This window comes from Kogia breviceps, chromosome 5 (assembly GCF_026419965.1).
Source record: "Kogia breviceps isolate mKogBre1 chromosome 5, mKogBre1 haplotype 1, whole genome shotgun sequence".
Classification (NCBI taxonomy): domain Eukaryota; kingdom Metazoa; phylum Chordata; class Mammalia; order Artiodactyla; family Physeteridae; genus Kogia; species Kogia breviceps.
This window is the reverse complement of record NC_081314.1, coordinates 146,535,447-146,554,289: the sequence shown is the minus strand read 5'-3', so window position 1 is coordinate 146,554,289 and position 18,843 is coordinate 146,535,447. Positions and strand designations below refer to the sequence as shown.

The window sequence follows — 18,843 nt, the reverse complement described above, 5'->3', positions numbered from 1 at the left end:
GTCTGGGAGAGGTACAGCGACATACGAGACCTCTGCTCTCTACGTCTGGGCGGTGTCCTCAGAAGGGAACACAGACAATACGGCAACTGCAGATCAAGTCACCGCGTTTCCCATAATCGCTACATAAACATTCTACTCCCATCAGGTCAAATCCCCATCGCTGGCGGTGAGCTTGTGGGTTCTGTCCTGTTTCACACGTCACACTGGCTTTGGTTCGGGCCCCCCAAGCCAGCCCCACACCACAGCTCTGAGATGGCTCTCTTCTTTCCACCCACAGCTTATGCTCTGTAAGTCCTAACTTCCAGCGTGGGCAAATGCAACCTGCAGATGACCTTCAGCAGATCTGACCGCTGAGCGACACCTCTGCACACGGGCGCGGGAAACGTGCAGCAGCTGAAGGTGCGAGGCTGGCTTGCTGGGAGGAGAGGTTAGTTTGCGCCTGGAGGCACAGCTGCGTCTGACAGCATAGCCACTGCTGCGGAGACCAGCCAGCCGGCTCGGGGGACCGCCCCCTGGGGAGGAGGCCTGCAGGGATATGGCCGGCTTCAGCCACGGGACGAAAGCAGGGGGACGGACGGAGAACTCACCAAATGGGGCCCAGCCGCAGTCGGTCCCGTTGTCGGGGAGCTGGTGAGCGGGGGTGTCCCCGGCTTTCTGGCTCCGGCTGTTGAATCCGACCTCCCCCTCATATGAAGCCGTGCAGTAGCTGTGCAGCTCACCCTGGGACGTCCATGCGGAGGACAGAAGCCAGAGAGAGAGCACGCACTCAGGTGGGGCTCGGCCGCCCCTCTCCCTACAGCTGTCCTAGGGTGACTGCGTTCTAGGGGAACACGGCACCTCTAGGGGACCCACAGAGTGCCTGCCAGTGGGGACGGTTTCTCGAGCTCCCTAGCGGCCGTCCCCTCCTGAGCACAGACACAGCCGACACAGCCTGTACCGGGCCACCCAGAGACGACGGCTCAGAGCAGCCGGGCAGCGTGCGGGACCACCTGCCCAGAACGGAAGAATGGGTTCATCTTGCTGGGTTTCTATCACCGACCACAAGTTACAGGTCTACACAAGGACGAGGATGAATCTCGAAGCAAGAAAAGCCTGACACAAAGGAGCACAAATGGGAGGCGGCTCTGTTTACAAAGCTCAGGAGGAGGGAAAGAAACGCAGGTGAGAGTGGTGGTCACCTAGAGAAGGGCAGCAGGGACGGGGGCCAGACCGTAACCCAGGTGATGATTTCCTGCGTGAGCATGTACGTATTTGCCAGGCTAGGCACCGCAGGTCTGTGCACTTTACTATGTGCAAATCACATGTCAACCCCCCGCCTAAAACTAGCTGCAGGTCCTCCTTAAGGCGGCATCCACACTTCCAGAAAAGTGCCGCAGGGCAGCCGGGGCCGTCCCGTTATGGGGACCTGAGCAACAGGTGACTTGTTCCTTAAAACACAAGGGGCAGCGGACAGGACCCCATGCGCCTGCGGTGCCACCTGCGGGTCCCACGTGTCCCCTCCCAGGTGGCCCCCGGCCCCCACTTCTCCCCTGCTGGGCGCTTTCTGGGGTTTCCGCTACACGGGGCTCAGATGAACCGATCCATCCGGTGTGAGCGAGGGCAGAAAGGAGGCGTCCTCAAGGTCAAGGAGGTGGCCCTGGGGGGGAGCAGAGGTCCTGAAGGGGCGTCCTTTAGCGAGCTGCGACCTGAGAGAGGCTGGGCCTGGGGGGGCTGTGAGGAAGGCTGGCTCCGGAAGGAGCAGCTACCCAGGGGCCAAGACACGGGGCAGCGGGCAGGGAGCTGCAGCCCAGTCCACCAGGTGGGGGGCAGCCAGGAGGCCTGCCCACCACCTTCGCTTCGTGGGTACCCCGCCTCTTCAGGAGGGGGTCACTAAAGAGGCTGATCTCCTTTAAAAGGCCGCCTTGCTAGGGCTGCGGCCAGCCGCGGCGGGACACCTGATTTTACGCGGACACACACGCCCCCCGAGACCTGGCCTGGCGGTCACGTGACTTTGTCATCAGCGCCGGGCTGCTCTGCTGTCATTCAAACACAAGGTTCCGCTTTCCAAACTCAAAGTAACACTCTGCAAATAGCTTTCCTCAGCCGAGCTCACACTCCGCAGAGGGGGAGGCCGGGCGCTGTCATCCTGGGGCCCTCGGAGCCCCCTCCCTGCCCGCCCGGGAAACTGTGGACGTGGCTGTGACTTTGGACGGGCACGCGGGGGAGCCCTGCCTTTCTGCACAAAGCTGGGTTTCCAGCACTTCCCCACCCGCCTGATGTGCTCGTTTCCTTCTCCTCTTCGCCTTCAGAAGTCAGCTGTGTCCGCCTACCTTTCTCCGCTGCTTCTCTTGGAAGCCAGCCGGGCCCGGAGGCGCCACTGGTGCTCTCTAGTCACCTTTCAATAAGGGAGCCACAGGGAGGACGCAAGGACCCCCATGGGCTGAGGGGGGCCCTCGAGCGGGGCTGGCGTGGGGTTCCTAACCCACGCCTTTCACGGAAGCCCGGGAAGAGGGCCGTTATAGGCGCGGCTCCCACTGGGAGGTCCCCATCCTCCTTCACCATCCACGGGGGATATAAAGGATTAGAAAGCATCCCTTTTCGTCTCATAAACAGGCGGAAGAGGTTTTCTGTTTTGGTTTGTCCCGGGATGAGAGGTGCCGCTCGGGAACACGGGCTCTGAGCCGGGCCCCCGGTGCTGCTGTCCCGGTTTCCAGCCTCGGCCGACTCACGGGGACTCCCCACGGTCCCTTAAGAAGCCAGCACAGCGCGGCCCGGCCCGTCCGCGCTGCTGTGAAGATGAGCACGTGGGGGTGTGCAGAGAGCTCCCCTCCGGGTCCCGAGCCCTCAGAAAGGCTCAGCGACCCGCAGCTGTGTGTTTGGGCTCCGCCCACACAGGGGCACCCCAGGGCCTCCAGCTGGCCCTCGTCTCATTCAGCTCCCTTCTCTCCCCAGCCCTTCCTCCTTCACATGAGAAATGCAGTCTCCAGGCCGCTCTGCTGAGAAGCTGAAGCGAAAGCCATAGAAGACTTAACGTTACTTGAGCATACAGAGTTCTGAGGATATTTAAATGGCCACATGTTAGCTTTTAATAAGACTGCCATATTTTAACTTTTCAATGAGTTTTATTCCCCAAACCTGGTGTCTGCAGGAAAATTAAGGATTAATGAAACTAAGATAAACTTAGTTTGTCAGAAAAAAAACTCACCAGGTGAACTGATTCTTACCACGTTATAAAATCATTTCGGGGGTGGGGAGCTAGTCTTTTGCTTTCATAAAAGCAGTCTCCTTTGCAAATTCCTTACACATGTGCCTTTCAACAGATGACACATAAAATCGATCAAAACACACCAGGCAGTGATTAAAAATCGATCAATCAAAAGACAACGCGGCAGCCTAGGAATTCGGTTGTGAAACGCCACGGGGGGAAGAGCAGAATGGAACATTCCAGGTGCACATGGGGCTCCTAAGTGTTTAAAAATGTCTGTGTAACACACAAAGCAACGGCAACGACACAATAAACTGCAAGACGCCAGCGTGATGGGAAGGTGGGGGGTGGGGGGGTGGGGGGAGTGAGAAGACAGGTGTGGACATGATGGAAGGATGCAGAAAACAGCCATGACGTCACGAAGCACCACGTGGGGGGTGGGGGCGGGGACACGGGGGTGGGCACTTACCTCCCACCTACAGATCCCCTCTCTAGCACCCTCCGCCCCCAGCACCGGGCAGCGGCAGCTGCAGCAGACATGTTCCCCGTAAGCTCCACACACAGCGGCCCGTGCCGTCACTTAGGCGCCAACGTTTCTATATAGATGTACATTAATGAAGACTCTACGCGCTGAACTCTGAACCTGAGCAGCTTCACCCTGAGAAACTCTTTATTCGCTCATTCATTCCCCAAACACAGGCTCTTCGGTTCTCTGGCCAAGGCTACAGCGAGCTGCTCGTTGCCTGTAACGGAGGAGACAGGCCGGTGGGGATGGGCCGGGGGTCCAGAAGATGCCGAGAGGTGACAGGGAGAGGGGGCAGGAGGCTGAGAGCTGGGGGTTCGGGCCTCATCAGGAGGAGAGGGCTTGTGTCAGCTTCACCTCGCCTCTAACGACACACGGAGTCCAGTGGGTGCGCACGTACGAGCACGCGTGTGTCCATGTGGTTGTGTACGTGATCTATACAGAGTGTATATGTTTAGGAAATTTTCTAGGGTTCATTAGGTTGTGTGGGTCCATTTATTTTAACTGGTCCTTTAGACTCCTGTTATATAAAGCTCTGGGTTAAAAGAACTCTCCAGAGCATTATGCAAAAGAAGTCCTAGAAGAGAGATGAAAGGTCTGGTGCTCTGCTCTGAATGCGGGTGTTCCCACCAAGTTCATATGTTGAAACCTAACCCCTGAAGTGACGGTATCAGGAGGCAGGGCCTTTAGCAGGTGATTAGGTCATGAGGGTGGAGCCCTCATGAATGGGATTAATGCTCTTTTAAACGGACCCCCGAGAGCTCCTCAACCTTCCACCAAGTGAAGCTACAAGGAAGCGGCCGTCTGCAAGCTGGAAGAGGGCCCTCACCAGAAACTGACCGTGCTGGCACCCACCCTGATCTGGGATGTCCAGCCTTCAGATCTGTGAGCAACAAACGTCTGCTGTCTACAGCCACCCAGTCTACGGTATTTTGTTACAGCAGCAAGAGTGGATGAGACAGTGCTCAAAACAGGAAGAAGAGACAACCTGGGCCCCATTTTCAATAGCACCCGGAGGTGGTCAGTTCACAGGACCCCCACGAAAACGGACCAGACACACACCTGCATATGCAAAGGTACACCCACTCACAAAGGTGTACAGGAATACACAGGGAAGCTTTTGGGTCACTGTCTGTTTTTTTTTAATGGGATCATTCTACATGGACCTATGTCCACCTTGACTCTTCTTACTCAAAAATACCTGCTGGGAATCTTTCTGAGTCAACTGGTTTGGCTCTGATTAATTCTTTTAAGTAGTTGCACATATCAGAATATGGGTGTGCCATAATTTATTCAAATTTTCAGCTGCTGATGAAGTTCACATAATAGCCAGGGTTTTTTTTTTTTGTTTCCTTTAAAAAAAAAATTGCAGACAATGCTACAAAAAAGATGCTTATGCAAATACTCCTAAGTGCTGGCGCTTTCATTTTTATGGACAAGATTCCCAAAAGCAGGACTGAAGGACAAGCATTTTTAATTTCAACAGGTGTTACCCAGATGCTTTCCAAAAGGCCCTGACACTTCACGTCTCTATCACCCGTACCTGAAAGTCTTCTCTGGCCATCACTGCCAGCAACGGGGGCTATTACTCTTTTAGGTGTTTTGCCACTTTGTAGGTATAAAGTGGTATAGCCCTTGTCTGTGAACTGCCTCTTCACCCCCTCCGTCTGTCATTCCTTTGGATTTACCAACTTCATACCCCTAAGATAGACATCATCTTGTTCTTGGATTTTTATTTATTTTTTACATTTAAATCTTTAATCCATCCATCTATTCTTTTTTTTTTTTTTTTTTTTTTTTTTTGCGGTACGCGGGCCTCTCACTGCCGTGGCCTCTCCCGTTGCGGAGCACAGGCTCCGGACGCGCAGGCGCGGTGGCCACGGCTCACGGGCCCAGCCGCTCCGCGGCACGTGGGATCTTCCCGGACCGGGGCACGAACCCGTGTCCCCTGCATCGGCAGGCGGACTCTCAACCACTGCGCCACTAGGGGAGCCCATCCATCTATTCTTTATAAGATAGGGGTTCAACTTTATTTCTTCCAGATGAATCTGCAGTTGTGTCAACACCATTTATGAGATGAACTACACTTTTCCCATCACCTCTGTCAGCCATTCTACTGTATGTTTCCGCAGTATTTTCTATACTTTTCTACTGACCTCTTTGTCTATCCTCATGCAATACCATAATAATTTGATTATAGTGGCTTAAAAAAATGTTCCCTTTTCCACACTTTTCTTGGTCATTCTTTTCACATAAACTCTAAGATTATTTTATTCCGTTAAAAAAGACATTGCTGAGATTTTCACTGGACTTGTGTCCTATTTAAATACGAATACTGGGAACAGTAGAACTTTCCAGATAGCAAGTTTCCCACCCAAAGCCAAGGTACGCACTTCCAGCCGTTCAGGCTTTGTCTTCTGTCCGCCGCTGAGGATTTCACGGCTTCCTCTTCCTGGGTCCCGTGTGTGCAGAGAGGGCTGGACATTCACACTCAGACCGGTCAGTGTGACGGCTCCCCTCGGGGACCTAGGATCCCCTGCAGCTCAGGCTCTCCCCGAGAACCCTCCGCTTTCAGGCTTTTGTTCTGGCCCAGCCCGGGGGTGGGGGGCCAGGGAAGAGCCCCCCAGAGTGTCCCTCGGGCAGCGTGCAGGCCCCACCTGTCCGTCGGCCTCCAGTTAAGAGGCAGGGCTAGCGCTGGAGCAGCGCTAGCTCCAGCCAGCTCCTGCCAGCCCTGTTTTCATCACTATCACTTATTTTTCCTTTTCTGCTATATACTAAAATCAGAGAAAAATGAAAGGTTTCCTCAGTGGTTAAACTAAGTCTAAACAGAGTAGCCTCGCGCCACCATCACATGTCACGTCACTGGAAGTGACATTGAAGGATAAGAATCATTTCACGATTCATCACCCCTGGTGATCAATTCCAGGTACGCCAATATATTTTAATTTTGTTTTGCTCATTATGTGCTAATAAATATAGGTTATAGGTAATTCAGACCGTTCCTTGGGTCAACAGCACCGTCACTACTTCTAGTTTTATACATACGATGAGCTACATAGAGCACGTGAAAGCCCTGTAAGGCGTTACAGAGTAAGTTATCCCATGCGGTGTGACGTCTTATCTATCTCAGAGGCAAAGAAGCCCCGGGGTTCTGCGGTAGCCGGTCCACATCCAGGCCCGTCTAAGGTGCCAGGTCAGACAATCTGCGTGTCGAAGGAAATCTGGGTGTGATGCTGTGACTGTACCCAGCTTCCCACCCCTGCCCTAGAGACCCTGTGGCAGGGAGGCTAAGGGCAGGGACCCTGGAGTCAGCCCCACCCCGTGGAATTCACCTGAGGGGGCCCTGGCCTGCACAGAGGAATGAGGCTCCCCAGTCTCAGTTTCCTCAAAAGGACACTCACAGGACTGCGGTGACGACGACATTCAGTAAAGGGAGGCCTGCACCTCGTCCGGCGCGCGGCTCAGCCAGTGGCAGTCACCGTGACCGACGAAAACTTAACTAAGAGCCGGGCCCCTCATCACCAAGCCCCCAGCCCCCGACGGGGAGGCCGCATCCCTTCCTGGCTAAATGGGGACCCTCGTGACCACCACAAGGGGCCCCTCCAGTGGCCACAGCCCCCCTCAGCATGCCGCCCCGGTCCCCGCACGGGCCCCGCGCCTGTCAGGCTGCTGCCGCACCGCGACGCCCCCGGAAAGCCTCCCTTGGGCCCCAGGATCCACCGGAGCCTCCGGGAGGCTCCCGACCCTGCTGGCTCCTTCAGTTCTGGACACTCTCTAAGGTCCCTTCAACGGTCTCTTCCCTTCGCATAACTTGCCTTTTTCTTGAGCCCTATGTGTATTTCCCTAACCGGGAAGGCAGGAATTAGTAGTGTTTAAGTTGACGGGGGCGGGTTGGTCCTTGGTGCGGATATTAGAGACACTGGCCAAGTGGACGAAGGCCCAACCTCTCCTGTCCCACATCCTTTTCTGTTTTTTGAAAACTGCATTATAAAGGCTCTGCAAAGATTGCCATCGTTATTCAAATTTCGTACATCACAAAAGGGGCCAGCTTCCCCGGTGGCACAGTGGCTGAGAGTCCGCCTGCCGATGCAGGGGACGCGGGTTCGTGCCCCGGTCCGGGAGGATCCCACGTACCGCGGAGCGGCTGGGCCCATGAGCCATGGCCGCTGAGCCTGCGCGTCCGGAGCCTGTGCTCCGCAACGGGAGAGGCCACAACAGCGAGAGGCCCGCGTACCGCAAAAAAAAAAAGGGAGAATTTTACAAGCGAGTTGAGGGGCCAGGGTAATTCCTGCTTACTAGGGGTCAAGGAGGAATTTCAGGGTCCTTGGAGTAGACGATGATGTTTCACGTCCACTGGGAGTTGCTGGAGACCCGGGAACACAGAACCGTCCAGAGAAGCAGCAGCCTCGGCACTGCCTCTGCCACCGGCCGGGAGCCCGAGACGACAGCTGTCCGGCAGTCGGCCCCTCCTGCCTCCGACCCGGGAAGCAGAGAAGCAGTACTACAAAGGTCAATGGGATTACAGTCCTGGAGCCGCAACCCGGCCAAGGAGGAGAAAGTGAGGGAGGGGCAGTCGGGCGGTAAATGAGCTGCCTTTGGCCCCGGGCGATTTCCTTGTCCCTTCTATGTATGACAAAGGCTCAGCCGCCATTCAATTGACAGTCTGCAGGCAAAATGATGTCACACCAGTGAGGGTAAGACAACTGCTCTGCTTTTTCCCAGGTTACAACAACCGGCTATTACGTAGGATCGGCTCCTTTAATCTTCTCTTCCCCGAGTGGAGTCAAATGCCTGCTTAATAACTTCCTGCCCACCCATCACTCACACAGAAACTCAGTGTTCTAAGAATAATGGAGAAACACCACCCCTGCCAGACTTAGGATCAAAGCCTAATGACCGCAGAAGCATTTGGGGGAACATTTTTAGACTCTGCACATATTCGGAGGGAAAGTTCACACGAGACAGAATAGATATTTAATTGAGCTTTAGAATTCTGGAACAGTCAACGGATATAACCGAAAGTATACTACCTCGGAAATTATAAATCCTAAAACCATTTTAAAGCTATTAATTTCAGAAAAGAGAAACTAAAAACCAAAGCAGCAAAATACCTTGCTTCTCAACAATCCATTTTCTCCATTTGTCTTACTGCTCTTCCCCGAACTCCCCTTCCCCCCAGCCGGCTTACTAGTTCCTTACAGAGATTACAGGCAGGAAATGAAATCGAGTGCTTTTAATGATTTCTTACCTTAACTATGCTGATAGGCTTTCGAGATAAGTGAAAACTTGCATACAGCAAAAATGTCAAAATAAAAATGAAGGCTCTGTACCTGAAACACAAAACAGTGGCAGGGATGTGACATAAAATATTATAAAATGCCGTAGGACCCAGCAATCCCACTGCTGGGCAGATACACCCAGACAAAACCATAATTCGAAAAGATACATGCACCTTACGTTTGTTCACTGCGGCACTAGTTACCATAGCCAGGACATGGAAACAGCCTAAATGTCCATCGACAGATGAATGGATAAAGCAGATGTGGTACATATATGCAATGGAATATTACTCAGCCATCAAAAAGAATGTAATAATGCCATTTGCAGCAACATGGATGGGCCTAGAGATCATCATACTAAGTGAAGTCAGTCAGACAAAGACAAATATCATATGATATCGCTTATATGTGGACTCTAAAAAAAATGATACAAATGAGCTTATTTACAAAACAGAAAGAGGCTCACAGACATAGAGAACAGACTTGTGGTTGCCAAGGGGGAGGGAAGCTGAGGGGAAGGATGGATTGGGAGTTTGGGATTAGTAGATGCAAACTATTACATAGAGAATGCATAAACAACAAGGGCCTACTGTAGAGCACAGGGAACTATATTCAATATCCTGTGATAATCCATAATGGAAAAGAACATGAAAACGAACATATATATGTACAACAAACATATACATGTATCACTTTGCTGTACAGCAGAAATTAAACACAACGCTGTAAATCAACCATACTTCAATGAAAAAAAAACGTGCATTAAGAATCCATTACAACGGTATTCTTAAATATCCTCACGCTGTATGTTTTTTACTCGGTCCTACATCAAAGATCAATCCTGTTTATAACACCCCTACAATATTTTTAAAATGTGCCACTTTTACGTTGTTCATTGAAACTATTTAAACCATCATGAGAAGAACTAATCAAAGAGAAACCTGGGACACAGATGTACACGTAGCTTTACAAAGCAGACAAAGGGGAATGATGATTTAGTTTGTAACAAAATTAACTGCAAGTGACTTATAAGCCTGCTACCCTGGGCGTTTAAGATCATATTTATTTTTTACTTTTTAGAAGGACACAAGCAAGGCAGAAATGTAACTATTTCACCGGCCTCAGTGAGAGCAACCCAGTGACGCTGGAATAAGGCCAATGACATAAAAACTATTGGCCCAAAGCCCTGCTGCCGTTCTTGGTTTATGAGGAAAGCAGTTCGAGAGGAAGTGCTGAGGTGTATGGAGACTACAGACAAGAAGATGCTTTAGCAAGATGATGGAAGTTCACTCAGGTCTAAATGTGGTTCTGAATGTTTGAAGCACCCTATAGAAAAGCGGCCCTTCGGGTCAGGAGGAAAAAGTCCTTTGGGCAAGAGATGGTGACGGGGGCACCCCGTGGGCAGGCGGGCCCTCTGCGTCCTGAAGCCCGGCCCCTAACCCCGAAGAACCCGCGTCCTGTTCTGGTCTGGAAAGGCCAGTGACCTTCCAACCGAGTGCGGGCTTAAGCCCGTAATGACCCAAGGCGGAGGCGGGGGCGACAGGACAGAGAGGGGCTGCAGGGGGGCCGCGGCCCCCGGGGAGGCGTCTCATTCAAGGCCCTCGATGAGGAGGGGACCTTCCTCCTGTCTCCCACCCACATTTCCAACGTTGTGATTTACTTCTCAAGGGTAGCTTTCTGGACTGACACAAAGACCCCTGAGGGGGTCTGCCTCCCTGGCCAGCAGCAAAGGCAGGAGTCCAATAAATACTTCCAGCTTGTTAACAAAAGGTCACATTTCGGGTGGGGAAAAAAGGCTCGGCAGCACCGTGGGACTCAAACCTTCAACCTCTGGAACAGCTGCGCTTAGCGAGGGCACACCACGCCGACTTCTCAAGGAAACATTTGCTGATGGTTCTCCTATAGGACTCTTTGCTCTTCGAGCTCCTGCCAATGAGCAGGTAGGAAAAAAGTGAAACTACGACCGAGTGAGTGTGTCATCGGTCGTAAGAGCACAGACCGTGCAAGTGCAGCGGACCTGTGACAAACGTCCAGGCCTTTGTCCTTGTGTTTCTGAAAGCCATCCGTTTGGTAGGGGGTGGAGGTGTCTCAGTTCCTTGCTGGAAGCTCTCCGTATCCCACGCCCTGCTCCTCTGCACCAGCTTATGAAGGTTCTAGGCCACTGGAACTTCCCACACCCGAATTTCCAGCCCACAGCTAGACTCATTGGCTGCCTGATGCCCGCTTGCTAGGGCTAGTGTGGACTGCGGGGGACCCCGACCGGCCCCGTCTGGGTACAGCGCTCCCCTTTCCCATCTCCACAAGGAGTAAGAAAATATTCTCAGTCCCAGTTGCCTCCAGCCCCTCCCAAACCAGAGTCTGAGAGAAGGACTTGGAGTCCTCAAGGATGCTACATACAACCAGCTTACGGGTGTGCCGTCGGCCAGGAGACTCTGAATTTCATCATCACCCAGCTCACAAGGATTTGGAAAGAGCAGGTCTACTTAAATGGGCCTTGGGGGGCTCCCCTGGTGGCGCAGTGGTTAAGAATCCACCTGCCAATGCAGGGACACGGGTTCGAGCCCTGGTCCGGGAAGATCCCACATGTGGCGGAGCAACTGAGCCCGTGCGCCACAACTACTGAGCCTGTGCTCTAGAGCCCGCGAGCCACAACTACTGAGCCCTCGTGCCACAACCACTGAAGCCTGCGTGCCTAGAGCCCACGCTCCGCAACAAGAGAAGCCACCGCAACGAGAAGCCCGCGCACCGCAACGAAGAGTAGCCCCCGCTCGCCGCAACTAGAGAAAGCCCGCGCGCAGCAACGAAGACCCAACGCAGCCAAAAATAAAATAAATTAATTAAAAAAGAAAATGGGCCTCGGGTTCACGGTCTCCACTCTCTACCCAGAACATTCCACTTATAAGTATTCTAGTTTTATTAAGTGCATTTAACATATTTATTAAATAGAATAAATAAACCCCGAAATAACGAGCTCGTCGTCCATATGCCTCGATCAGGTCTGAAGACCCCTGGGGCCCTAACACACCTGCATATTCATTCCTAGGCTGTCAAGCTGTCCAGGTTGTTGGAACCCAGCAGCCATTCCTGGGCCCCTGCCTTCTCCCCTAGCGGGCGGTCTTGCATGTGACGCTCACCTGCCCAGAGCCTGCAGGGGCGGAAGTAGTTCCCACGACCGCCCCGTGCCGCGGGACGCCACGCTGGAGCACAGCCGTGGGAGCCCCGAGAACGCCGAGGGCTCCGGAGTGGCGAATGCGTCCAGACGTTTTCGGTTCAGTTTTGGGTGGAGGTGAACCACCTTGGTCGATCAGCCCCTTTGGGAAGAGTACCGGCCTGTCAGTGAGCAGCGTTCTCGGAGGGAACCTGCTCTGCAGAATCAGGGCAAAGGGTCAGCCTGCCCTGCAGACCGGGAGTTTCCTAGACACAGAACGTATGTCTCCTAAAGCGGAACCCAATCTTTCATTTCGCCAGTATCAGGCCAACTCCACTCCCTCTGCTTTCAGATGCTGCCTCTCTCTTTCCTCACCTCGTTACGTAGGATTTGAGGACAGGGGAAGACCCAGCAGCCAGAGGCTGAGTTTTCCACTTCTGGAAGGCCTAAACACAGCCCCACTGGTCACTTTTTTTTTTTTTTTTTTTTTTTTTTTGCGGTACGCGGGCCTCTCGCTGCTGCGGCCTCTCCCGTTGGGGAGCACAGGCTCCGGACGCGCAGGCTCAGCGGCCACGGCTCACGGGCCCAGCCGCTCCGCGGCACATGGGATCCTCCCGGACCGGGGCACGAACCCGTGTCCCCTGCATCGGCAGGCGGACTCTCAACCGCTGCGCCACCAGGGAAGCCCCCCACCGGTCACTTTTAAACCACTGTGGGGCTGGTGCCCTCCTAGTGGCCGTGGCAATACCCCCGTCCTGGAGAGTGTGGGCGAGCTTTTTACTTCTGCGGGATTATCCTGGGTTATGGGGATTAAACAATCCTCCAGAAGTCCTTTCCCATTTTGTAATTCGACCCTCGGCCACCTTCTTCCTTTCTCACTTGTGAAGCAAGGACTTTGGAAAATATTTGTTTCCTTTTATCCATCTTGTAGTGGGTTGAATACTGTCCCCCCCCCCCAATTGATGTCCACCATGAATCTCAGAATGTGGCCTCATTTGGAAATCGGGTCTTGCAGATGTAATTAGCTACGTTGAGGTCATACTTAATTCACGTATGGCCTAAAATCCACTAAGATCCTAAATCCAGCTCCGTGTCCTTATAAAAGGCCATGGGGAGACACAGAGAGAGACAGGGAGGAAGGCCACGTGGCGATGCAGGTAGAACAGGACAGGGAACACTAGGACAGCCAGCAGCCGCCAGGAACGGGAAGAGGCAAGGAAGCGCGCTTCCCTCGCTCCTTCTGCGGGAGTGCGGCACTACCGACACCTTGAGCTCAGACGTCTGCCTTCCGGAACCGTGAGAAAATTAATTTCTGTTCTTTTAAGCCACCCAGTCTGTGGACCTGTTATAGCAGCGCCAGGAAACGAATATAATCCGATACTTTAATTTCTGCTTTGTGTTACATTTAGGCTTATGAATATTAAGCAAATACAATTAAAAATGAATTATTTAAACCTTTACTTCATCAGTGTTCCACTTACTTTCTGTAACAATAGATAGCATTCTCTGTGTCCACCAATACTACAAGAATAGCATTCGGGTTAACGCCAAGTTTCTAGCAAAAAAGGACTATCCTAGCAAGGCACCTTCAAAGCTTCCTCAGAAATGTTCTAGAAGGCCACAGGCATTCCCAGACAATTCAGAGACTCAGGGGAGAATATCGTTTCCTTATCTGAGTGTTATTTATCTCGGTCACGTGCAAATGAGAAGTAAAAAATTCTTTAGACGAGACTTACTGAACAGTATCACGTGGCACAGAAATTAGTAAGAAGACATCCCTAATTTGGGAACAAGGAAACGAGGCATATACTGTGATATGAGTCTCTCCAGAGCACCCCAAAGGAGGGCCACGATGTCAGTTAACGCTATCACTGACCGCTTGGTTCAGGGGCTTTTCTGCCTGGCAGCCCCTCAGAGAAGCTACAGTCTTTCCCTCCAGTAGTCAGTAAGGACTTTGTGGCTACATACCTTGAGGTTACATAGATACCCTGTTCCTCCAACCTTCCCCCCGTCGTGTGTGTCCATTGACAATCCTTTGCCTAAGCCGAGCATCCCTGACGGTTTCAGATGGCGATGCTCCAGCTTGGACACTCCTGCTCTACTTAGTGGCTGGCATTCTACTGCGGGAAAGAGCTTTCCTTCCTCCCATTTATGCATTATTTAGTTATAGCAGAATGGACTCACTGGATTCGTGTTTTATTCAATGGGCTATAATCCATTACTGGTATCGTTTATTTAAAATCTCATCCCAGATCGGGCGCCCTTTCATTTTTAAGCACTTCCTTAGTTTTCGGCACAAGATATTCCAGGCTCATCCCACTTTCCCTGCCCAGCGCTGACCCAGCCTCCCAGGATGTCTGACTGGCTCCTTCAGTGGAAAACGTTACAGAGAAACTGAGATCCAGCACCGGGTGTGCTCGCTGCTGCCGGGGTGTTACTGTTCCCAGGGCCCCTCAGCGGGCAGAGAGAGGGCATTTTACACACACACACACACACACACACACACACACACGGCCCATACATACACAACACACACCCACACCCACTACATACACACACATCACACGACGGGAGAAGGTAGGGGGAGAAGCAAATGAGGACAAATGTAAAGAATCTGTCTGCCAGTTGAACCTGGCCCCCCACGGCTGGACCCGAGGCGACTCACCGTTTCCCCTGCCCTAGGTTCACTCAATTCAAGACGGAAAGTCCCAGGAGAGAGAGGCCCGTAGCCCACCTTAGGTCCTCTCCTGCCTCCTGCTGGACCTGGGCTATGGCGGAAGGTCACGGGGCTGCCGTAACGGGATGGAAAATCCTGAGACTCACCTACCTGTCACACCTGCACACAAAGGAGGGAAGTCAATTCCCCGAAGGAAATCAAAGTGCTGTTAGGAAGAGGCAATGCATGCTGGGTAGGAAAACATAAGAAATGTCCTTCGCAGGAATATTAGAAGAAAAGCTAATTCTCTTCTTTTACAGCGAAGGGAGCTGAGATCTAGAAAGGTTAAATAACCTTTCAAGGTCAAAGAGCAAGTTTGAGGTAGAGATGGAATAGAAATGAAGACAAATACGCTATCTCCTCGCAACTCACAGTGTGGCCTATGGACGCAAAGCGCCGCATCACCTGGGAAGTGCAGGCTCTCAGGCACCACCCGGACCTATGGAGTCAGCATCCGCATTTTAACAAGTTCCAGGTGATTCCCACCCACGCTAAAGTGTGAGAAGCACTGTTCTATCTCTGTAGGTCTCAACCTTAAAAAAAAAAAAAAATAAGAATTTGTGATTATAAGAGTTCTACAGGAGCTCCTGGTAACATTCTCATTTTCTTCTGTGAGTATGAAATTGTATCAAAATAAAGTTTCAAAACAAGGGAAAGATAAACACCCACTAAATAAAAGGGAACCACTTGTGGCTAGATTAGCAGTAGACGGGAATGGGTGGACAAGCGAACTGCTGTGGAAAGAGCCAGATGTCTGAAGTCACACCTGAGACCCTGTGGGCGCTCCACCCACCAGCCGGGGCCTGAGAAGCTGCAAAAGGTGCGGAGGCCAAGAGTGCCCCGGTGAGACGGAGCCGAAGGGATTCAGAACACGCTGCTGCAGCGTCAACGTTATTTTCAGCAGAAGGCACGTGAGTCCTGCAAGCTCTTACCTGCCTAAAAGCAGAGCCTCTGAGAAAGAAGTCAGCTGTCATAAATCCTCCCCTGGGAGCAGCCAGCAGAGACTGCGTCTTAATACCAGAAACGGTAGGTGCCCACATCACACCTAAACAGACACCGTCACAACGGTATCCTAGCTCCCAGCTAGTCTCCTGAGGGCACATTTACCTTTCCAAAAAGTTACCTGTTTTCCCAAAAGTGCCCTTCTCTTGCTCCTCTTCCCCTATTAAGATGGTATACAATCCCCAAATTCTAAGGCCCCCCGGAGTCACGTTTTTCTGTGAACTCCCACACATACGTGGTTAAATCTTCCTTTTCTCCTGTGAATCTGGTTTTTTGTCAGTTTAATGCACATGCCCCCAATCATTCAACCGAAGAGGGTAGAGGAACAATTCTTTCTTCCCAGCAGAGATCAGCAGGGGAGAAAACCCGCTGAGAGTGTAGGTTAGAGACGAGACAGCCCAGCTCTGCACTCCGCCCTCACCGCCCGCCTGCTCCAAGGAGTGTGGAGCTCACGAACCTCCTGTGAGAAAGATTCTCAGAGCACACCAGGCGCTCTCAGAACGGAAAGCGATCTGCATCTAACTTGTTCAGATTTCATTTTCTCTCTGAAAGTCCTGACCCAGCGAGGCCACTCACTAAGCCCAGAGGTAATATACCTATTTCACCCACAGCCATTTCAATATCCAGCCAGTAGTCAGTGGTCATCTTTCTGTGGGTGGCGACCGGGACTATCTTCAGTGGACCAGAAACCACTGAAAACCTCAAAGGTTTTCGGTCTGTCTGTCACTGCCAGAACCAACGACGGACAGCTAGGCCGTGTTCCTGGTCGCCGCTTCCGCCACCAACAAACCATTCAATAGCTACGGAGAGGCTGCTCGGCCACGTGCGTTTTATCATGAAACTGGGGGCAGGGGGCCCTGGCTGCACGGAGGCACCATGTGCCCAAGGACTTACCACTGATCCCTGGAGAACGAGACGATGAAGCGAATGCCAGGGGGAAGTCGGGCCATTGACGTCTCACTGACCGCGGAGCTTCGGTCACGAAATAAGCTGCTTCATAAACAGGTTCTTAATCCTGGGAAGCATGCAGGGGTGTCCTGTGGCGTCTCGCCTCCCCTCTTCCTTCCAGCAGAGGCTCGGGCTCTCTACAAGGAGAAGGAGGGGTGGAAAGGTCAAGTGTTCTGACAGTGGCACCGTCGGAGGCCCTGGCAGAAGTAACCTCACGTGGTGTGGTCACCCAGCCCACAGCAGAGCTGGACTTCCCTGCAACAGGGCACTCCCACCACGAGAGCCACCAGGTAGGGGTAGAGCATCTGTCGTGGGGTGGGGTGGGGCGCAGCTTGTTCAAGGGTCACTGAAATGAACTTCACACGATGTGTAAGAAAGAACCACTGATTAGAGACGAGCTAACACCTATCCTTCTCAAACTCTTCCAAAATATAGCAGAGGGAGGAACACTCCTAAACTCATTCTACGAAGCCACCATCACCCTGATACCAAAACCAGACAGAGACGTCACAAAGAAAGAAAACTACAGGCCAATATCACTGATGAACATAGATGCAAAAATCCTCAACAAAATACTAGCACACAGAATCCAACAGCACGTTAAAAGGATCATACACCATGATCAAGTGGGGTTTATTCCAGGAATGCAAGGATTCTTCAATATACGCAAATCAATCAACGTGATACACCATATCAACAAACTGAAGGAGAAAAACCATATGATCATCTCAATAGATGCAGAGAAGGCTTTCGACAAAATTCAACACCCATTTATGATAAAAAACCCTGCAGAAAGTAGGCATAGAGGGAACTTTCTACAACATAGTAAAGGCCATATATGACAAACCCACAGCCCGCATCGTCCTCAATGGTGAAAAACTGAAACCATTTCCACTAAGATCAGGAACAAGACAAGGTTGCCCACTCTCACCACTCTTATTCCAGTTTTGGAAGTTCCAGCCACAGCAATCAGAGAAGAAAAAGAAATAAAAGGAATCCAAATCGGAAAAGAAGAAGTAAATCTGTCACTGTTTGCAGATGAAATGACACTATACATAGAGAATCCTAAAGATGCTACCAGAAAACTACTAGAGCTAATCAATGAATTTGGTAAAGTAGCAGGATACAAAATTAATGCACAGATATCTCTAGCAGTCTTATACACTAATGATGAAAAATCTGAAAGTGAAATTAAGAAAGCACTCTCACTTACCACTGCAACAAAAAGAATAAAATATCTAGGAATAAACCTACCTAAGGAGACAAAAGACCTGTATGCAGAAAATTATAAGACACTGATGAAAGAAATTAAAGATGATACAAATAGATGGAGAGATATACCATGTTCTTGGATTGGAAGAATCAACATTGTGAAAATGACTCTACTACCCAAAGCAATCTACAGTTTCAATGCAATCCCTATCAACCTACCACCGGTATTTTTCACAGAACTAGAACAAAAAATTTCACAATTTGTATGGAAACACAAAAGACCCCGAATAGCCAAAGCAATCTTGAGAAAGAAAAATGGAGCTGGAAGAATCAGGCTCCCTGACTTCAGACTATACTACAAAGCTACAGTAATCAAGACAGGATGGTACTGGCACAAAAACAGAAATATAGATCAATGGAACAGGATAGAAAGCCCGAGATAAACCCACACAAATATGGTCACCTTATCTTTGATAAAGGAGGCCAGAATATACAGTGAAGAAAAGACAGCCTCTTCAATAAGTGCTGCTGGGAAAACTGGACAGGTACATGTAAAAGTATGAAATTAGAACACTCCCTAACACCATACAAAAAAATAAACTCAAAATGGATTAAAGACCTAAATGTAAGGCCAGACACTATCAAACTCTTAGAGGAAAACATAGGCAGAACGCTCTGTGACATAAATCACAGCGAGATCCTTTTTGGCCCATCTCCTAGAGAAATGGAAATAAAAACAAAAATAAACAAATGGGACCTAATGAAATTTAAAAGCTTTTGCACAGCAAAGGAAACCACAAACAAGACCAAAAGACAGCCGTCAGAATGGGA

At 51.2% G+C, this 18,843-nt stretch overlaps 1 protein-coding gene across 12 annotated transcripts in view; it reads right to left on the bottom strand.

Annotated features, from left to right (window-relative positions):
• The window catches only part of SLC37A1 (solute carrier family 37 member 1), an 88,628-nt gene that overhangs the window by 44,817 nt on the left and 24,968 nt on the right, over window positions 1-18,843 (bottom strand). For 11 of the 12 annotated variants that reach the window (XM_067035175.1, XM_067035176.1, XM_067035171.1 and 8 more), the window contains 3 exons: window positions 16,747-16,937; window positions 8,956-9,037; window positions 588-720 (listed from right to left, as the gene is read on the bottom strand). In XM_067035175.1, coding sequence (XP_066891276.1) covers window positions 588-720; window positions 8,956-9,037; window positions 16,747-16,802 — 271 coding nt within the window. In that variant the 5' untranslated portion in view covers window positions 16,803-16,937. Of the gene's footprint in view, window positions 1-587; window positions 721-8,955; window positions 9,038-16,746; window positions 16,938-18,843 lie in introns of those variants that run through there. The other variant, XM_067035178.1, reaches the window with a different exon arrangement.